The 23010-nt window shown below is 42.8% G+C and overlaps 1 protein-coding gene across 1 annotated transcript in view; it reads right to left on the bottom strand.

The window, feature by feature from the left end:
* LOC106596013 (basement membrane-specific heparan sulfate proteoglycan core protein) overlaps positions 1-21498 on the bottom strand; it is a 221626-nt gene extending 200128 nt beyond the window's left edge. The window contains exon 1 of the mRNA XM_045700624.1: positions 21308-21498. Within this exon, the coding sequence (XP_045556580.1) occupies positions 21308-21338 (31 nt within the window). The 5' untranslated portion in view covers positions 21339-21498. The remainder of the gene's footprint in view (positions 1-21307) is intronic.
* Between the last annotated feature and the right edge of the window lie 1512 nt (positions 21499-23010).

The raw sequence follows: 23010 nt of genomic DNA, 5'->3' as shown, positions 1-23010 counted from the left end.
CGCTCCATAAACGCCTTCCAGACCCTGGATGTGAACTGGGAACCCCGATCAGAGACAATATCCTCCGGCACCCCGTAGTGCCGGAAGACGTGGGTAAATAGGGCCTCCGCAGTCTGCAGGGCCGTAGGGAGACCGGGCAAGGGGAGGAGACGGCAGGACTTAGAAAACCGATCCACAACCACCAGAATCGCAGTGTTCCCCTGAGAGGGGGGAAGATCTGTCAGGAAGTCGATAGACAGGTGCGACCATGGCCGTTGCGGAACGGGGAGGGGCTGTAACTTCCCTCTCGGTAAATGCCTAGGAGCCTTACTCTGGGCACAGACCGAACAGGAAGAGACATATGACCTCACGTCCTTAGCCAAGGTGGGCCACCAATACTTCCCCCTTAGACTCCGCCCTGTCCTCTCTACACCAGGATGACCCGCCGCAGGTAGCGTGTGCGCCCACCGAATCAACCGATCGCGAACATCGAGCGGCACATACATGCGCCCCACGGGCACCTGCGCAGGCGCAGGATCCAACACCAGTGCCCGCTCGATGTCCGCGTCCACCTCCCACACCACTGGTGCCACCAGCCTAGACGCTGGAATGATGGGAGTTGGATCGATGGGGCGGTCATCCGTGTCATACAGACGGGACAGCGCGTCGGCTTTAGTATTAAGGGAACCCGGTCTATATGAGATGGTAAACCTAAACCGGGCGAAGAACATGGCCCACCTTGCCTGACGTGGATTCAGTCTCCTCGCTGCCCGGATGTACTCCAGGTTTCGGTGGTCGGTCCAGATGAGAAAGGGGTGCTTAGCCCCCTCAAGCCAGTGTCGCCACACCCTCAAGGCTTTGACTACCGCTAGCAACTCCCTGTCCCCCACATCGTAGTTACGCTCCGCCGAACTGAGCTTCCTTGAGAAGAAAGCGCAGGGGCGGAGTTTCGGTGGCGCACCCGAGCGCTGTGATAGCACGGCACCCACCCCAGCCTCGGATGCGTCCACCTCTACCACGAAAGCTAAAGATGGGTCCGGGTGCGCCAACACGGGCGCGTCGGTGAACAGGGTCTTCAACTTCTTGAAGGCTCCGTCCGCCTCCGTCGACCATCTCAAACGCGCCGGCCCCCCTTCAGCAGTGAGGTAATGGGAGCCGCTACCTGGCCAAACCCCGGATAAACCTCCGGTAGTAGTTGGCAAAGCCCAAGAACCGCTGCACCTCCTTCACCGTGGTTGGAGTCGGCCAATTACGCACGGCCTTAACGCGGTCACACTCCATCACCACCCCCGTGGTGGAAATGCGATAACCCAGAAAGGAGACGGCTCGTTTGAAAAACTCACACTTCTCAGCCTTAACGTATAGGTCATGCTCCAGCAGTCTACCAAGCACCCTGCGCACCAGGGACACATGCGCGGAGCGGGTGGCGGAATATATCAGAATGTCATCGATATAGACAATCACGCCCTGCCCGTGCAGGTCCCTGAGAATCTCGTCAACAAAGGATTGAAAGACGGCTGGAGCATTTTTCAACCCATACGGCATGACGAGGTACTCATAATGGCCTGATGTGGTACTAAAGGCGGTTTTCCACTCGTCTCCCTTCTTGATACGCACCAGGTTATACGCGCTCCTGAGATCCAATTTTGTGAAGAACTGTGCTCCGTGAAATGATTCCACCGCCGTAGCGATAAGAGGTAGTGGGTAACTAAACCCCACCGTGATCGCGTTTAGACCTCTATAATCAATGCACGGACGCAGACCTCCCTCCTTTTTCTTCACAAAAAGAAACTCGAGGAAGCGGGTGAGATGGAGGGCCGAATGTACCCCTGTCCCAAGGATTCCGTGACGTATGTCTCCATAGCCGCCGTCTCCTCTTGTGACAAGGGGTACACGTGACTCCTGGGAAGCGCAGCGTTAACCTGGAGATCTATCGCACAATCCCCCTGTCGATGAGGTGGTAATTTAGTCGCTCTCTTTTTACAAAAAGCGATCGCCAAATCAGCGTATTCAGGGGGAATGCGCACGGTGGACACCTGGTCTGGACTCTCCACCGACGTGGCACCTATGGAAACTCCTAGACATTTCCCTGAACACTCCTCCGACCACCCCTGGAGAACCCCCTGTTTCCATGAAATGAGGGGATTGTGACCAGCCAGCCAGGGGACCCCCAGCACCACTGGAAACGCAGGTGAATCAATAAGGAAAAAGTTAATGCTTTCCCTATGATTCCCCAGCGTTACCATGTCCAGCGGCACCGTAGACTCCCTGACTAGCCCTGACCCTAATGGTCGGCTATCTAAGGAGTGCACGGGGAAGGGGGAATCTATCGGCACCCGTGGAATGCCCAGCTTAATGGCAAGTCCACGGTCCATAAAGTTCCCAGCTGCGCCTGAATCGACTAGCGCCCTATGCTGGGAAGAGGGAAAAAATTTAGAAAATGAAACAGGCAAAAACACATGACCAACAGGGGGTTCTGGGCGAATCTGGTGCTGACTCACCTGAGGTGACCGAGAAGTGTTCTGCCTGCCTTCTCGACTCCCAGACTGGCTCCTCCAGCACCGGTCGGCCGTGTGTCCTCTCCGACCACAGCTGGTGCAGGAGGAGCCACCTCCTCCGGTGCCCCTTGGCACGGCCCCCCCTACCTCCATAGGGGTAGGGGCGGGGGTGCACGGGGGTGGAACGGGCAGGACCCTCTCCGAACGCCCGCGGGCAGCCAGCAAATTGTCCAACCGTATGGACATGTCAATGAGTTCGTCCAGGGATAGATTGGTGTCCCTACAGGCCAGCTCCCTGCGGACGTCCGCCCGGAGACTACACCGGTAGTGGTCTATGAGGGCCCTGTCATTCCACCCCGCTCCAGCAGCCAAGGTCCTAAACTCCAGCGCGAAGTCTTGAGCGCTCCTCGTCTCCTGCCTGAGGTGGAACAGCCGTTCACCCGCCGCTTTACCTTCGGGGGGGTGGTCGAAAACAGCCCGAAAGCGGCGGGTAAACTCTGGGTAGTGGTCCCTCGCCGAGTCTGGAGCGTTCCAGACCGCATTAGCCCACTCCAGAGCTCGGCCCGTCAGGCAGGAAACGAGGGCACTTACGCTCTCCTCTCCTGTAGGAGCAGGTCTGACGGTGGCCAGGTACAACTCTAGCTGGAGAAGAAACCCCTTGCACCCAGCCGCCGTCCCATCGTACTCCCTCGGGAGTGCCAGGCGAAGCGCGCCAGAGCCAGACGTCGTAGGAGGAGGAGATGGTTGTATCGGGGGGTGTAGGTGGAGAGAGGATACCACTCCTCTCCCATCGTTCCATCCTCTCCATCATCTGGTCCATGGCGGATCCGATGCGATGCAGGACCGATGTATTGTGCTGGACACGTTCCTCCATTGAGGGTAGTGGAGTGCCCGCTGCTCCCGCTGATTCCATGCTCCTTCTGGTGGTGCGGGATTCTGTAATGTCTTGTCTGTGGTGTGGCGGAAAGAAGCGCAGGAAGCAGCGAACACTGTGTGGTAATTTTAATTAAGAACCACCCGTACAAAATAAGAGGTCTCCCAACAACAGGGAAAAAATACAATGAACAAGCACAGTCAACAAACGCAGTTGACATACAGAAAAACAATCCCGCACAATAGGGTGCGGGCCAGCTGAACTAAATAGCCCTCTTAATTACCTAACTCAGGGCAGGTGAGAAAACATAAAAAAAAGGGAAAAACAAAAAGGGAATCGGTGGTAGCTAATAGGCCGGTGACGACGACCGCCGAGCGCCACCCGAGCAGGAGGGGGCGCCACCGTCGGTAGGAATCGTGACAGTATGCTAGTTCTGAACGTCACATGCTAATGTAAAAAGCTGGTTTTTGATATAAATATGAACTTGATTGAACAAAACATGCATGTATTGTATAACATAATGTCCTAGGAGTGTCATCTGATGAAGATCATCAAAGGTTAGTGCTGCATTTAGCTGTGGTTTTGGTTTTTGTGACATTATATGCTAGCTTGAAAAATGGGTGTCTGATGATTTCTGGCTGGGTACTCTCCTGACATAATCTAATGTTTTGCTTTCGTTGTAAAGCCTTTTTTGAAATCGGACAATGTGGTTAGATAAAGGAGAGTCTTGTCTTTAAAATGGTGTAAAATAGTCATATGTTTGAAAAATTGAAGTTTTGGGATTTTTGAGGAGTTTGTAATTCGCTCCACGCCCTATCATTGGATATTTGAGCGGTGTTCCACTAGCGGGAACATCTAGATGTAAATTGCAAGACTCCAACCATCTGCCTCCTGCATCTGGGTCTCGCCTTGTGCCTTGATAGAGGAGAGACAATTTCTTTGTTCACTATGGTACAGTTTTAACCCTATGTGACAATAGTATGCCATTTTTCATTACTAACACTGGTGCTCCCAAAAAGTTAGGATCAGCACATGAAATTTAGGACCACCAGAAAATAATGTGTTATATTGATTGATATAGAGCTTATATTGGACCTACAGTGAGGGAAAAAAGTATTTGATCCCCTGCTGATTTTGTACATTTGCCCACTGACAAAGAAATGATCAGTCTATAATTTTAATGGTAGGTTTATTTCAACAGTGAGAGACAGAATAACAACAACAAAAAACAGAAAAACGCATGTCAAAAATGTTATAAATTGATTTGCATTTTAATGAGGGAAATAAGTATTTGACCCCCTCTCAATCTGAAAGATTTCCGGCTCCCACGTGTCTTTTATACAGGTAACGAGCTGAGATTAGGAGCACACTCTTAAAGGGAGTGCTCCTAATCTCAGCTTGTTACCTGCATAAAAGACACCTGTCCACAGAAGCAATCAATCAATCAGATTCCAAACTCTCCACCATGGCCAAGACCAAAGAGCTCTCCAAGGATGTCAGGAACAAGATTGTAGACCTACACAAGGCTGGAATGGGATACAAGACCATCGCCAAGCAGCTTGGTGAGAAGTTGACAACAGTTGGTGCGATTATTCGCAAATGGAAGAAACACAAAAGAACTGTCAATCTCCCTTGGCCTGGGGCTCCATGCAAGATCTCACTTCGTGGAGTTGCAATGATCATGAGAACGGTGAGGAATCAGCCCAGAACTACACGGGAGGATCTTGTCAATGATCTCAAGGCAGCTGGGACCATAGTCACCAAGAAAACAATTGGTAACACACTACGCCGTGAAGGACTGAAATCCTGCAGCGCCCGCAAGGTCCCCCTGCTCAAGAAAGCACATATACATGCCCGTCTGAAGTTTGCCAATGAACATCTGAATGATTCAGAGGACAACTGGGTGAAAGTGTTGTGGTCAGATGAGACCAAAATGGAGCTCTTTGGCATCAACTCAACTCGCCGTGTTTGGAGGAGGAGGAATGCTGCCTATGACCCCAAGAACACCATACCCACCGTCAAATATGGAGGTGGAAACATGCTTTAGGGGTGTTTTTCTGCTAAGGGGACAGGACAACTTCACCGCATCAAAGGGACGATGGACGGGGCCATGTACCATCAAATCTTGGGTGAGAACCTCCTTCCCTCAGCCAGGGCATTGAAAATGGGTCGTGGATGGGTATTCCAGCATGACAATGACCCAAAACACACGGCCAAGGCAACAAAGGAGTGGCTCAAGAAGAAGCACTTTAAGGTCCTGGAGTGGCCTAGCCAGTCTCCAGACCTTAATCGCATAGAAAATCTGTGGAGGGAGCTGAAGGTTCGAGTTGCCAAACGTCAGCCTTGAAACCTTAATGACTTGGAGAAGATCTGCAAAGAGGAGTGGGACAAAATCCCTCCTGAGATGTGTGCAAACTTGGTGGCCAACTACAAGAAATGTCTGACCTCTGATTGCCAACAAGGGTTTTGCCACCAAGTACTAAGTCATGTTTTGCAGAGGGGTCAAATACTTATTCCCCTCATTAAAATACAAATCATTTTATAACATTTTTGACATGCGTTTTTCTGGATTATTTTGTTGTTATTCTGTCTCTCACTGTTGAAAGTAACCTACCATTAAAATTATAGACTGATCATTTCTTTGTCAGTGGGCAAACGTACAAAATCAGCAGGGGATCAAATACTTTTTTCCCTCACTGTATATGAATTCTAGCTACTTTTGAAGCACATATTGTGCCCGGGAAACTAATATGTAACAATGGAGAGACATTGGTTTGTTATAAAAGCTAAAATGTGTATATGAATACCTGTCATTGAAATTGCTGTACTTTCTGGAATATTAGGATTCTACACTGTGTAAAAACACTATTTTCCTATTGAGTTGCATTACATTGAAAATTGTACACTGTCTCTCTAAAACGTCAGGTGACTGAACAAAGTGTAAACCAGGTATTCCCAAACTGGGGTACGCCAAATAAAAAATTTCACATTTTCAAACAGTCCATTTATATTTTCCAACGGGGCTATACATTTGGGTGAGTTTTTTTTCTTCACCTGAGTAGCCTCGTTTCACTGCCAAAAATGTTGTTAAACCATCTAGTGTTCAGCGAAATAACAACAATGTCAAATAAAGGTAGCCTAGTCAAATAATTAACATCCACGTCCACATTAACCGTCACTCTCTCGCGGGAATTCCACTAACGGTCCGTATGTAGACAAACGTGGCTATGAAAAAGCCAACTGACACTTACTCTTGTGTTACTGACTTGTTGCACCCTCGACAACTACTACGATTATTATTATTTGACAATGCTGGTCATTTATGAACATTTGAACATCTAGGCCATGTGCTGTTATAATCTCCACCCGGCACAGCCAGAAGAGGACTGGCCACCCCTCATAGCCTGGTTCCTCTCTAGGTTTCTTCCTAGGTTGTGGCCTTTCTAGGGAGTTTTTCCTAGCCACTGTGCTTCTACACCTGCATTGCTTGCTGTTTGGGGTTTTAGGCTGGGTTTCTGTACAGCACTTTGTGATATCAGCTGATGTAAGAAGGGCTATATAAATACATTTGATTTGATTAGCTGCTGCTCACTCTGTTTGCCATTGATAAATGGTTAAAAGTAAGGCCCGCGTCCAGAAACACATAGCAGCTATACTGGTATACTGGTAGTATAGCTACGAGCAGTACTACACCTGCACCTGTCGATGACACAAGTTGTTCTGCTTCCACGAGCACATCCAATGCCAGCATCAGTAATTCTACATTTGTTGTGTTACAGCTGGATGAGTCAACAGACGTGGCGGGCCTGGCACAGCTCCTGGTTTATGTCCGTTACGGTTATGGGGGCTCAATTAAGGAAGACATCCTCTTCTGCAAACCACTGGAAACCAGGACAACAGGAGAGGATATTTTTAAAGTACTGGACAGGCCTGACAATGTGGGGCAGAACCTGTTATGAGCCTCACATTTTTAGCAAAAATAAATTAAATGCAAATATTATTATAATTTTTCTTTTTTGGGGGGAGCTTGCCTTTTTGCATGTTATTTTGGCATTAATGTGTCATATCAGTTTACAAACATTGTAAAAAATATAGCATTGTTAATAAAGCCGCATATAAACATGGTGTCACGGTTGTCGTAAGGATTTGACCAAAATGCAGCGGGAATGTGTATACTCATCTTCTTTTTAATAGGCAGAAAGAAGGAAAACCGAAACAAAACACACGTATACAAAAACAACGACGAAACAGTCCTGTAAGGCAACTAGGCTATACAAAGAACAACTACCCACAGAAAAACACCCCTCTTAAATAGGACCTTCAATTAGAAGCAACTAGGAGCAACTGCTTCCAATTGAAGGTCAACGCCATTAACTAAACATAGAACTAGACATACTAGATAAACAGAAATATACTAACATAGAACATAGCCCAACAAACCCCGAAACACTCTAAACAAACACCCCTCTCAAAACAGAACATACCCCAACAAACCCCGAAACACTCGAAACAAACACACCCCTGCCACGTCCTGACAAACTACAATAACAAATAACCCCTTTTACTGGTCAGGATGTGACACATGGGCTGAGTCCGAATACCCATACTAACATAGTATATACTACATACTACATAAACTCAGCAAAAACAGAAACGTCCGTATCTGGTGTGGCCACTAGCTGCATTAAGTACTGCAGTGCATCTCCTCCTCATGGACTGAACCAGATTTTCCAGTTCTTGCTGTGAGATGTTGCCCTACTCTTCCACCAAGGCACCTGCAAGTTCCCGGAGATTTCTGGGGGGGAATGACCCTAGCCCTCACCCTCCAATCCAATGGGTCCACACATGCTCAATGGGATTGAGATCTAGGCTCTTAGTTGGCCATGGCAGAACACTGACATTCCTGTCTTGCAGAAAATCACGCACAGAACGAGCAGTATGGCTGGTGACATTGTCATGCTGGAGGGTCATGTCAGGATGAGCCTGCAGGAAGGGTACCACATGAGGGAGGAGGATGTCTTCCCTGTAATGCACAGCGTTGAGATTGCCTGCAATGACAACAAGCTCAGTCCGATGATACTGTGACACACAGGGCCCAGACCATGACGGATCCTCCACCTCCAAATCGATCCCGCTCCAGAGTACAGGCCTCGGTGTAACGCTCATTCCTTCGACGATAAACGTGAATCTGACCATCACCCCTGGTGAGACAAAACCGCGACTTGTCAGTGAAGAGCACTTTCTGCCAGTCCTGTCTGGTCCAGCGATGGTGGGTTTGTGCCCATAGGCGACGTTGTTGCCGGTGATGTCTGGTGAGGACCTGCCATACAACAGGCCTACAAGCCCTCAGTCCAGCCTCTCTCAGCCTATTGCGGAAAGTCTGAACACTGATGGAGGGATTGTGCGTTCCTGGTGTAACTCGGGCAGTTGTTGTTGCCATCCTGTACCTGTCCCGCAGGTGTGATGTTTGGATGCACTGATCCTGTGCAGGTGTTATTACACGTGGTCTGGCACTGCGAGGACCATCAGCTGTCCATCCTGTCTCCCTGTAGCGCTTTCTTAGGCGTCGGACATTGAAATGTATTGCCCTGGCCACATCTGCAGTCCTCATGCCTCCTTGCAGCATTCCTAAGGCACATTCACGCAGATGAGCAGGGTGTTTTTCAGAGTCAGTAGAAAGGCCTCCTTTGTGTCCTAAGTTTTCATAACTGTGACCTTAGTTGCCTACCGTCTGTAAGCTGATAGTGTCTTAACGACCGTTCCACAGGTGCATGTTCATTAATTGATTATGGTTCATTGAACAAGCATTGGAAACAGTGTTTAAACACTTTACAATGAATATCTGTGAAGTTACTTAGATTTTTATGAATTGTCTTTGAAAGACAGGGTCCTAAAAAATGGAAGTTTCTTTTTTTTGCTTTTTTTCCCTATTTAGTAATTTAAGTATACTGTAAACGAACAGTATCCTTTCAGTTGAGCATACTTGCGTAGCGCTATGCCTGTCTACTGGAAGTTGATGCTTGAAGTCGGAGCGTTCAGCCGTTCTGACCATCACAAGTGTTCATCACAAGTGTTCTGACCATCACAACGGCAGTCAAGCACACATCACAAACTAACTGGCTAGCTACTTCCAGGCACAAATGAGAGAACACTTCACTCTGACAATTGTACTCACCACAGCGGAACTACTTAGGCTGTTTTCATGTTATCCAGAGCATTGGTGACTAACTGTTGCTGGTAACAGTTTAATGACGCTTTTTTGCCAATGTTTACTGACACCGGCCATATTCAACGGGTGTTGAGCTTTCGCAAATTCATCAATTATTCTGCGCTCTTGCACACTCAGACCAGAGTGCTCTAAAATTAAAGTAGAAAGCCTGAGCGAATTTATGTTCATTGAAAACGCACAAAGACTATACCACTTAGCTAAGAATGATGTGAATAATCAAGTCAATAAATGTTGGGTAGTTAGGTAGATAGCATGTAGACAAGTTTGTGGTATTAGTAGCCAACTTACTAGGTAGCTAGCTAACATACCAGTACCTACTGTTGACTTACCCCATTCCGTATGAATTTGCGAGGCTACATTCAAACGAGGCTGCAATGAAAACTAATGCGACTGTAGCGACTGTGTTGGCATCACAATCTGTGGTGTGTTTCTATCCAAGCGTTGATTGACATGGGCCCTCAGACGCTGTTCGTTAAATTGTGACGTGTCATAACGTAATGTACAGCACGCATTAAAAACAAGAAAGGGACAGGGTAAGGGGGGATACCTAGTCAATTGTACAACTGAATGCATTCCTTTTTTGCATCATCATTGGAAGCCATCATGACTCTCAAAAGCCGCGACAGCCGCTGTTTACTTCTGAAGATAACTTTAGCACCGCCCTAAAAGCCCGATTCAAATTCGACACAAACCTTCAAATAGGTATGCAATGACACATATAAACTCTTTATAGTGTTTTATTTAGATTTTAGAGGTGATAAGTTGGACAGATCGGGTGAAAAAGCTATTTTTCCACATGGCTTATCTCTCCCTTCCCTTTCACTAGGTTTCGCTTCCCCATCCGCTATTTTTAAAAAGACCCGACAGAGCTCATTGCCTTCTTTAATCATGCAGAGACGGGCGGCATGAAGGTCTCGTCATTGATTTTGCTGGAAAGGGGAGAAATCGAACTTTACAATGATATTCATATTACTTTTGACCTGGGCGCTAAAATACGGTCAATTGTACATTACAGCGCAATATACAAAAGTGCGTTTGCGAACTATACTGCTATAAAGATACGCTATGTGGTTCGTAACGATAGCGTAGCCAACACATTGTCAGACAAAATAACGTGTAGCGTAACTTATTTGAAAAGTCATTACTTTACTACATTGCTCAACATTGTCTTAGCTTTGACATAATTAGTTAAAGCAATGAATTTGTATCCGCTCTCGTTGGACTTCTGCTGAATATTTTCCACCTTTTTCCTCAAATTTGAAAACGTTGTGAAGCCACACCCATTTTCTAAAGAATTGCATTATGGGCCCTTAAAGTACGGAAATAGTGTCCACTGCGTGTATACTTCGTATTTCGGCAAATGTAGTACGACATCCAGAAACTTTTGGCATACTAACTCTATCCATACTATGACCAATAAGCATACTACATACTCAACTTACATCACAAATAGTAGGTTCGTGTGGTTAGTTTGAGTATTCAAACAGAGCCATGGTCTCTTTTTTGTTTTCTTGAGTAAGGCAGCTCCAAAATGGTGTTTCAGCCTAGCTCAGTGCTTTCTGTGGTTGTGGGGCAAGCCAGCAGAAAATACGGAGCGTTGCGCTGTGATTGGCTCAGTGTTCTGTCACTCACGGGGACACTACGTCACCACCAAGTCTAAGGGTAGACCTCTAAAATTGTAGCCCCTTGGGTGCTGCCATATTTATGTTAGAAGTGCCCATCCAAGAAGGCTCAAGGTCATTGGACACAGATAAAATGACGTCAAATCATGTACAGTAGCTTTGATTGGACTGATCCTTTCAAAATCTTAGGTAGCAGTCATCATCATGAATCAAGTTGACAATCTACTGGCTGTCGTGGACGAATCAGAATTAGTTGGGTAACATAGATAATTAAGATGTTTTATTAGTATAATATGCTTATTTGAGGTACTTGTCATTAGAAAGTGTCCATTGGACTCTGGTGTCTTTTCAGTTACACATTTCCTGGGGCTCAGACACTTGGGGCCCAGAGAGGGGAAGAGGTCAGACTTGTCTTTTACTTGTCTCTGTTGCTCTGCAGAATATCAGCAAGAGAGGAGGACAGAATGAAATATTGTCTTCATATGTGAATGTCTCTTTACCTATGCTTAAACCATGTGAAGGGATGGCGTGATTACTGGGGAACCAATGACTTGTCTCCACAATGTCTGTGAGCAAGTCACACCCTCCTTTTCCTTATTGTGGGGAGGTTTATGGCAGTGTCTGGGACCATGGTCTCTTAGATCTCACACTTATCCTGTGATAATATATGGCCTTAGAGGCTCACTCCCTCCAGTGAGCCTGTCCAGGAGTGGAGTCAAGAGGGGGTTTGCTTGAGATGGAAGTATCTAGAGTTGACAATTGATATATGCCATTGGATGAAATAGTTCTGTTCAATACCGTACCAGGGAGGGACAGTTCTAAGGAGACCAGATACTGGGCTATACCATTAATCCTGTTGACATAGCAGTTACTGTCTGATGTGTTTTATTGATATCTGTCATACAAAACTTAACCTTTGTGAACTGTTACTAAGTATATGTGGTTTGTCAATGTACGTTGAAGGGGCTGTATCGTTGCTATAAAAGATCCCTGAGCCATTCTGCAAGTACCTCATTAAATGATTCATTCGAGAGAATGCATTATTGGGGGTCAAGAACTTTTGCAAAAGTATCTTAAGTATTAAAGATGTAGTTTAACTCGAACTGGTGTGTTTGTAACTCCTCATTTGGTAATGCGGAAATTAGCCACCACATTTGGCGACGAGGATGTGATGTGAATCTTCACTTGGTGATCGCTCCTGACGACCTAGGTAAATCGTGCACGAGGGATCCCTCAAACTTGGGATCTCAGGGAAACCACACTTCGGGAACGAAGCAGATGGACCCACCTTTGATCTGAGAGGCAGCGAGCCGAGTGGATACCACATTTCGAACTTAGTTTTTCTAAAGAAAGAGGTGAGCAAAACACACTTGAAGTCGAGTTTTTAGAAAAGCCTCTGTTACGTGAGCTCTGAGTGTGTATTCCTTTGTGAGGGGGGCACCTTGGAGACGTAAACAGGTCCGAGTCAGAGGAGAGCAATCTGAGAGTTTGCGGACTCAATGATACTCTGCCACTGGTCGGTTGCGGGCGACCTAGAGCCGTCCCGACACTGAATTGATCACAGTGGGGATTGGTGCGGTCTGTGGGGGTGAGGGGCCAGGGTGACTGTGTGTTCTGTGTGAAACATGGTACTTGGTGAAGCCCTATTGGAATAAGGACCTAGTTCTGAGAATGTCTGTGTGACTGTCTAAGTGACCCTCAGAGGTGGTGAATTCCAATTATTTTAAATGTGCTAGCCAGGTATGCCCTGGGTTACTCTGTGAGTATTTTGTTAAAGTTACCACTAGGTAATCTTTGTAGGAGCGTTCTGTGTGAGCGTGAGTAGGTTTACTCTGTGTGAGTAACCTTTCAATTATGTTCTGATGTTCTGTGTGAACATCGGACCAGTTCTGTGTGAGTATCGGGCCAATCCTGTGTGGGTGATCCTTAAAGTTCTGTGTGAGTACCTAAAAGTTTCTAACGTTTTATATGGATTCTGTGAAAATATGATAAATTGTATGTGTGTGTATAATCGATTACTAGAGATTTGATAAAGAAAGTAATGCTGAGAATATAACTAGATACAATTTAAACCACCCATTCGTAGATGTACGTAGGTTTTGAGTTGGTATCTTTAATGGATAATTTGATAAAGATGAGGTTTTAAGCGTTATTAAACTGTCTACAATGTTTGGGAAATTGTGCTCTAGAAACTGATTGGAGTGTGTCCACTTTTGGTTATCTTACCCTAACCATGTAACTATAAATGCTTATTGTATTATCCCCGTCTGGGTACAACAGTTGAAATAACACTGCCCTTAAGGTCTGAAACTATTTTATTTTTCCTCCCAGTATGAGAGGAGTTGCTGGATTTATTGAATACACCGTTTTCCATAAAGTTGGAGCGAATTAAGATGGAATCTCGACGTAATTGATAAAGTCAGACAAAGCCTAGGGTATCCATCAAACTATTTATCATTGGCTGATTTTAATATGATGAAGTAAAGTCATTGAAATACGATGAGAAAACATCTACTTTTATTAAAAGGCGCAAGATCTGTTTCCTAGTCTATGAATGTTGATTTTACTCTTTGACTGCTAATCTATTCATTTGGCATGTGAGAATCATCGCTGGTGTAAATCTTGGATTTTTTTAAGAGGGCTATTTTCTGGGGAATTGTCTCGGTAATACGCGCCTGATTTTACGACTACAGACAATTGTGAATGGGTTTATTTGCTGGGAGTCTGGTTCATTTAAATAGCATTGGTGGTACAGGGGTAGAATTGTCACCTGCCACGCAGGAGGCCAGGGTTATCCTAGCCCATGCACCAGGGGACTGATTATAATTCTACTATTGATATGTTTTGCCTGGAGAGATACGGTTGCTAGCGTTTGTTTAAGATATAAATGTAACGTTTTGATAGCTTGATTAGTTTAAATTGAAAGACTAATTCATTAGAAAATAATAGCGAGGGAATGTTGATATAATACGTTGTCTGTTGCTGGAACTGACATACAGAGAAAGAGTTGAATGTAGTATTTTATAAGTATGGCGATTTACATGTTACTTTTAAAGTCTTGGATATTTCATACGTGTGAAGCTGAAAGAGAAGAGGAAGTTGTAAAGTTTGGTTTTAATCTTACTATAGAGGTAAGGCAGAACGTTGGTTGAGTAGTGGGTTATATTTTTGCTTACGGGTAAAACAAAAGATGAGAAAAGAATTGTTTATGTGCGCTATGCTTGGGCTATGTTTGGCTGGAAGGAAGGATTTGGTGATGTGAAGCTGGTTATTGATTCTTGGTTTGAATGTTTAGGTAACACCAGTGAATTAGAGAAGGAAGTTTATGTATTTAAACATTATACTCTGTTTCCATTACGTGGAACAATGTCAGGACAGTACAGTGAATTGCAGGTTGAGTTAATTTTATTTTACAGGGACAGTGCGAATTCATCACAGTTGTGCGTGTGCTTGGCCGGCGTGCGCGTTCCTGTAAGACGTAGAGTCGCAAGATAGCGCAAGGACGAGCTTTGTAAGGGAGGTGAGTGTAACCGAGATGGTGCGCGCTAAAAGCGTTTCAATCGGTGACGTCACTCGCTCTGAGACCTTGAAGCATAGTTTTGTTACTTATGTAGTAAAACAATTTCATATGTTTTGGAAATTAGCTAGGTTGCATTTGGTTATTTGAATTACCTTTTTCATTTGCTTTTAAAAGAGAGGTTGGAATCAAGTATGATGCCGTGGAACTTAAAATCAGATACCACGTGGAACTTTTCCCCTGATACATAGACATCTGTCTCAGGGGCGTCAGTTGTTTTCTTTGTAAGGAACATGCAGACTGTGTTTGGTGTTTTATTTTAATTTTATTGAGATGCAAACATGAGTCTCTGAGCAACTTTGTCATCTCAACCATTACAGTAGTGAGTTTTTGTGTAGGTTGTTTGTTAATTGCATGCATTTATCACTTTATAATCTGCATACATTGGAACTTCAGACCCTGTACTGACAGAAGGAAGATCATTCATGTATGAGCTGAACAGTATTGACCTTTTGGGGGAAATGTAAACATTGTATATTATGAGTGGAAAAAAGTTAGTTTTGATTCTTACGCTGATGAGACAGCACACATTTTTTGAAAGGTTTTAGATTTGTTAAACAAGGATTGTTTTTACTAAATTTATGCAACAGGTTGAAATGATTTGATTGCTGGAAAGAGGTTATGGGTTTGTTTATTGTTTACTGTTTATTGTTTATTTTTGGTGTTGTTTTCACTTAATGAAACATTGTATTATCTGATGTGTTTGAGTAGGATTCTTTCCTCCAGGACGGATGAAAGTCAACTGAAGTATGTATGTTAAAGGCGACATGGGAGAACACGTCTCAAATTACATTTTATTAAATGCCTGGGATTAAATATTGCTGAACAATCCAAAGGTGGAAAAAGCTATCACATATTTGTTGGACATTGGTCTAGTAATGATACCAGGATAATTGTATCTAAGGGTCAATTAAGCATGCATATACATTGATGCAGATTAAAACTAATGATTTGAGGGAGTACAGTGGAATTATCATTAGGTTTTGTTTGTAGTTAACTTTTGGGTTTCTGAATCAGTTGTATAATGAATGCTAACGAAGTGTTTTGTGTTTGTCTTTGGGAAAATGGGGATTTCATTGTCTATGTTTCCTGGGGCTATAATCTTGGGTGAGTGAGATTGAGGCTGTAAACTACCAAAATGGAAAAGGCCTGGAAATGTTTTGTTTGTTTTTACTTTAGGGTTTGATAATACCCACACACAACACATTTGTTATTGCTATTTGTTTGTGTTGTTAACATAGTATGTTTGATTTGTTTTTCTATTTCCTGTGGGATTGGTGTGTTTCCCATTTGACTTAGTGCTAAGATATCTTAAAGGGGTATACACATGGAAGTTTTTTTTCCTGAGTTTTAATTAAAGATGTGGATTCTTTTGTTAATGAAATGTTCTGGGTAACCTGTGATACAACATGTAGAAAATGTTTGAGGTTTAAATTTTTTGTTGTCTAAAATAGTAATGAAACATTTCTGTGAAGGGGTGGTTTGACTTATGACCTTTGTCTGGGTTTTCCTGTGTGGTCTGATCAGCCTCATGGGAAAGCCATTTGGATAATACATTTTAGGTCATTTGTTATACTGATTTCAAGGTAATTCGTGAAATGTATAATTATGATGGAATTTAAAGTTCTTAGACTTTGGACCTATGTGATATAGGGCATTGCCTTTCACTAAGGGTAGGCTGCTTGAAGTCTGTTTTCCTATGACCATATGGGTAATTTATTTTTTCTTTGTGGAGGTTTTCAGAGTTGTGATTTGCATTTGGTTATGTTATTTGACATTTTCTTTTATCTTTTGATTTGTAGTAGTGTTTTTTTATACATTACTCTCATTGAGAGTCATGTGTTAAAAAATGGGGGAGGATACAGTCCTTTGAGGGTTTGGATTCAGTTCTTTGAAATTTGCATTGAAGTTTACACACCTTGAGTGATATGTGAAGGAGTGTATTGTTGTGTTGTTTGTTCTGTTCTATTCCTGATGGGTTATAGGTCTAACTTCCTGATTCTGTGGCTCTGCGATGGAGTTGAAATTGTGATGGGAAGTATTAGCCAATTTGAAAGAATAGTTTCAATAGAATGTGTTGTTATTTTCTTTGAATAATGTTTAGACATTTGTATTAAGAATAATTGGTAAAAGTAATAATTTATCATGTAGTGAATGAACTGAACTAAATTGTTGTTCTGATCTGTTCTTTCGAGGTTATCATGAAAAGTGACATCAGACGGTATCTTAATGCATGGAAGAGATAATTGGACCGAAAAGTGTGTGTACCTCAAACCCCCTCTAATTGGCTGAAGAAGGAGTGACGAAGGCATTGAATATGGCCCTGTCCGAACCATTTCTACTGAGAGGAATGGCCGAGCCAGCAACCGGTGTACAGTATCCGATCTAAGCTATCAACTGCTTTTCTCTCATGTTTCTCTCAGGAGTGTGAGAGGAGTCCACGTGGAGTGAGCATGGGGAAAGGTGCTGTTCTAAACTTTTCTTATGTTGCTGATATATTGGTTGACGAATGGACAAGACATAATGGGCATCTAAGGTGAAACATTGACATTGGGACATTATAATGGGTCATTCACTTTGAACTTTAAAGTTATCTGAAGAAGAACGAAGAGGACGCCAGAAGAATCAGTGCCTGGAGAGAGGGGTTTGGTCAACTGTGCCCAAAACTGTTTAGACTTTTGGGGTATCAGGTTGATTGTAGAGGTCTACACCACGTAAAATTATAGTTATTTAGATTAAGAATGCATTGAGATACTGATCTGTAGAATAATCGTGATAAAATTGTTAATAGTAGAAATTATGGGATAATTATACTGGATGTTAAAATGAATGGACATTTTGCTAATATTGATGTGTGTTTAAATTTAGTTTTTACTTTGAGTGATAAGACAAATTTGAATCACTGAGCAATGTCATTTTGAAATTTTGGTTGGATAATTAACTGAGTTCTAATTATGATTTTATTTGGAAATTGAATGAATTTTAAAACTGAAGGATTGATTTTGAGTTGAATATGTTAATATATAAATGGGTGAAGAAATTAATGTATTAGAGATAGATTGTTTTGATTGTTGTTATGAACTAAGGATGTTGAGGTTATTATAAGCATGCCATGGTGAATGCCATGGGTGAACTCTGATCTGGAGAGTGAAAATGATCCTAATCTATTTGGATCTATAGGCATTGCCTTATAAATAGTGGAATCATAATGTTTGTCTTGGGTCATGTTCATTAGGCACCAAGGAGATACATTTTATTTTAACTAGGAGTCACTACCTGGATTTGTACAACAAGATATGCTAATTGTAGTTTCTGGGATGGAAATAGTCATTTGCAACACACTATGCTGATCCATTGGAGTGTGATAGATAACTAAAGATTATTTTATTAAACTTCATTCTTGCATGCACTGCATTATGCATTAAATATGTGATTTTCACTGTCTATGGAAAATATAGCTTTGAATCTCATAAACTGTATGCATTTTTGGTTTTTCTTCGTGGGTTCGTGCAGGTGACTGTGTATCATAGCCTTCCCAGACAAATTGCTAGAGTGTTTAGTAAATGTTGGGGGATGGTAATAAGAGACAGTGCTGAGTTTCTTGGGATGTTATGTGCAGGAACCCCATGCAATGAGTTATTGTTTTGTGATTTTTGGTTTATGTAGAATATATGTATGTTCTATGTGAATGAATGTTCTTAAATCTGGTGATTTTCTTTTAAGTTGAGAGGGGACACAGAGGGATGACTGTCTTTTCTGTTGTGATGAAGCCTGTGTTTAGACACCGGTTCTGCTGTAACGTTACTGTTCTGATTCTCTAGAAGGGACGGAGTCCCTTGAGAGGGGAATGTCGTGGATGAATCAGAATTAGTTGCGTAACATAGATAATTAAGATGTTTTATTAGTATAATATGCTTATTTGAGGTACTTGTCATTAGAAAGTGTCCATTGGACTCTGGTGTCTTTTCAGTTACACATTTCCCTTAGCTGGGGCTCAGACACTTGGGGCTCAGAGAGGGGAAGAGGTCAGACTTGTCTTTTACTTGTCTCTGTTGCTCTGCAGAATATCAGCAAGAGAGGAGGACAGAATGAAATATTGTCTTCATATGTGAATGTCTCTTTACCTATGCTTAAACCATGTGAAGGGATGGCGTGATTACTGGGGAACCAATGACTTGTCTCCACAATGTCTGTGAGCAAGTCACACCCTCCTTTTCCTTATTGTGGGGAGGTTTATGGCAGTGTCTGGGACCATGGTCTCTTAGATCTCACACTTATCCTGTGATAATATATGGCCTAGAGGCTCACTCCCTCCAGTGAGCCTGTCCAGGAGTGGAGTCAAGAGGGGGTTTGCTTGAGATGGGAGTATCTAGAGTTGACAATTGATATATGCCATTGGATGAAATAGTTCTGTTCAATACCGTACCAGGGAGGGACAGTTCTAAGGAGACCAGATACTGGGCTATACCATTAATCCTGTTGACATAGCAGTTACTGTCTGATGTGTTTTATTGATATCTGTCATACAAAACTTAACCTTTGTGAACTGTTACTAAGTATCTGTGGTTTGTCAATGTACGTTGAAGGGGCTGTATCGTTGCTATAAAAGATCCCTGAGCCATTCTGCAAGTACCTCATTAAATGATTCATTCGAGAGAATGCATTATTGGGGGTCAAGAACTTTTGCAAAAGTATCTTAAGTATTAAAGATGTAGTTTAACTCGAACTGGTGTGTTTGTAACTCCTCATTTGGTAATGCGGAAATTAGCCACCACATGGCAAATCCTTTTTAATCCTTGTCATATGAAGACAAATAATGAAGAGAAATTATAGATAAAACTTATCGGTGCTCATCGGCCGTTGGAGATAAACATAACACAACAAGTTGGAAATCGCAAATTCAACAATGAGTGGTTTGGAAGGAATCAGTGGCTAACTGCAAGCATTGCAAAGCAATCATTAGCCTGCTATTCAGGGGAGTGGCTGTGTGGTCCCAAGTCTAAGATTAGGGGTCTATTTTCCTATTTTAAAATTATAAACAATCAACATTGGCAATGCTGTCAATGAAGCATGATTTGTGCCTTGATCAAAGCAACTGTTAACTCGGAACTGCAAAATCTGAAAAATGTACATGCTTATATCGCGACTGGTAATAGTAGACAGTAATTAGTGTGCATCAGGTGCCAAGTGACTCGTGCTCACCAGAGGTAGTGGCGTCTAAGAGGTGACATCAAACAAGCACTTGAAGCAAAATAACTCACGTGGACCGAATCCCACAAAGTGGGGTTGGTTCAGTTAGTAGGCACAAAGCAACTCAATGCAAGGCTAACTTAATACAAGAGCTAAAATAGCTAAACCCAGATGGTGGTTAGCTAGCTTTCATTAGCCGTGAGGACTAGGAGTGTAGCTTAAGCTCAGCACAGGCCGGTACTCAGTAAAACCTTACAAAGCTCACTGGTTTTGATTGAGAGCTGCCTGAGAATGTTTGTTTTCCATGGGGTACAGGGGCCCATAATAACTTTGGGGGAAAAAGAATTGCTTAACTGGGTTTTCCGTGTGCAATTTGATGATTAGCCATGAGCTTTTGGTGTTAGCTAGCTAGTGTTCACCTAGTTGGCTAATAGCCTAGCTAGATAGTACCACGTTAGCTGAAGACAACCTTATGAATAGCATTGTCAGTCTTCAGTCTTGATAGTCTCTTTGACCACAGCACCATGAGGTATGCTTGCAGCCAAGCATACCTATGCTTGCAGCCAAGCATTACAACACTCAATAATCTCTTAGTACAGTTTACTATAACTGTAGTGATGGAACTCTCAACCATTTACAAAAATCACAACTTGATACTAGAACACATCCAACAAATATAGCATTCTGCATTCATTGTCATTGACAGCACATTCAGCAACCACTGAGTTAGCACTACTCTTTAGTTCCTGAGTGGTGACCTGGTTAAATGCACACCACAACACCACACCATCTGCTATACAAGGTTCTCATAGAGATGCTACTTCAATGTAGGGTGGTCATTCATCTCCACCTCATATACAGATATATGATCTTAATTTAAACTATACTGTCACAGCAAAATAATCCTGCAGCCTCCGGATTTAAACGTTTAGTCCAAAATGTTGCTTGATTGGTGGTTAGGCTATTAGCAGGCCAAAAGTAGGCGACATGAAAAGTGCAATACAGTTAATATAACCATGTGTTGGTTTTCAGTTAATTCATGTAAATCACAAAGCTCATCTGCATTTCCTGTGGTTAACGACAATTCTTAGCAACAAAAGAGTGATCAAATTAAGATCCTACATCTTTAGACCTACACCATATTTGCTGCTATCCAACTTTAGTGTAATTTACTAATAAGTATTTGCACTGTTTTATCAATAAGGTATAAAACACACTAAAAAGCTAAAACATGAAACTGTCTTAATTTGCGTGATTGTCTTATTCCTTTTTTCCATCAAAGGCTTAGTAAATCAGGTAATTAGTGTTCATACACAAACACACTAACTCAGTACTTACAGAGTAACACACAGAGCAAGGTGTGCTCCATTCTGTCCTGACGATGATCTCTGAACTACAGTTCTTCTGACGAACCCCTCTACTTCCTATATGATGACAGATGGATTAGTTCACGCCTCTTTACCGTCACACAGAGAAATAGAGAGAAGCATTCTACAGAAATGTACGAAGACTGTGAAAAAAAAGAGTAACAGTTACTGGTGAGTTTATTTTCCGACCAACGTCTTGTGATTAGCTACATGACCTCACACTGGTTCCTTCCTCTTTACTGTATAGAAGGAGGATGAAATGAGAATAGATACCTGAGATGAGATCAGAGCTTGTGATTTGATATCAGAATGTGCAGATGGTTGTTTCATCATTCCACCCACAACGCACAGATAGATAGATAGATAGATAGATAGATAGATAGATAGATAGATAGATAGATAGATAGATAGATAGATAGATAGATAGATACTGACTATAGGCCTCCCTTCAAGCCTAGGGTGCTAACCTCAGTTGTTCCACTGAGCCCAAATAGACATCTTCACCCCCACCTCTTTCCCTCTCCTCACCCTCTCTCTTCACACACACACTACTGCTCAGTAATAGCATGTGTCAAAACCACAGTCAGCTAGCTAACTCACTCATTACTCAGATGGTCCTGAGGGACACATTTAGTTAAAAATGGTCTACATAGATATGTATTTGTTATTGTGTTGTTAATGTGATGTGTATCAGGATAATTGTTCATGTATTTTTCATGTGTGTGTGCGTTAGTGTGGTGTGTGTGTGTGTGTGTGTGTGTGTGTGTGTGTGTGTGTGTGTGTGTGTGTGTGTGTGTGTGTGTGTGTGTGTGTGTGTGTGCTTCAGAGGCATGCACATGCATTACCACAGACGAGAGAAAGGAGGAGTTTCAAAGCTGTAACTGGGTACATGAATCAAAACATTTTAGAATTTTCCACTTTATTCCAACAGTTTACCTCTAAGTATATGAAAGTGTATTTTTGTAGAGTGTAGTGTGTGACACACGTACAACATGTGAAGGAGCTAACATAAATAGAGAGAGAAAGGTTACAAGGGAAAAGCAGTCAGACTTCTCCTTTAGTGGGTATAGCAAGGTAAACATCTGGGGTTTCTTATCGCCGCCTTCAGGGACAGGCCTGTAACTACTCCACATTCTAGTGGATCACAATATAGAAACTAATATGGTCGTTGATCAAATAGCAACAGCATAAGCCCTCAGTCTACTGGGTCTGCCCTCTTATTCCTTCCTCTCTCTATCTCATCATAATAGTACAGACATGGAACACTTCTGTATGGGTTCATATCAGTAGAAGTCAATCTGAGTGTGGTTTACAGAAGACTGACAGCACTATGGTGCATAGAGATTTTGTTAGAAAGTGTTGCTTTACATAATAAGATGTTTCAACTGAGAAAAACAGAGTCAAATTAATATGTCCTTAAATCAAGTTATATTTCAAAGCAATACAATGATGAGGTGAATCATCACTTTTTATTTGCTATATGAGAATTCAAACAAAATATAACACACCTTCTCCGTTTTAAGTTCCATGGTGGTACACTCATCTGGCTCCTATAACAACTTCTGAAATTATTTTACAAAAGACTTACATGTTGAAAATGTTTTACAAAATACTTAGACGGTATTTCAAAATTATTATAAGTCAAAAGTTTGTGGAGTTTGTGGAGCTGGTAGA

Source organism: Salmo salar, chromosome ssa18, assembly GCF_905237065.1.
Source record: "Salmo salar chromosome ssa18, Ssal_v3.1, whole genome shotgun sequence".
Classification (NCBI taxonomy): domain Eukaryota; kingdom Metazoa; phylum Chordata; class Actinopteri; order Salmoniformes; family Salmonidae; genus Salmo; species Salmo salar.
This window is presented reverse-complemented; position numbering and strand designations above follow the sequence as displayed.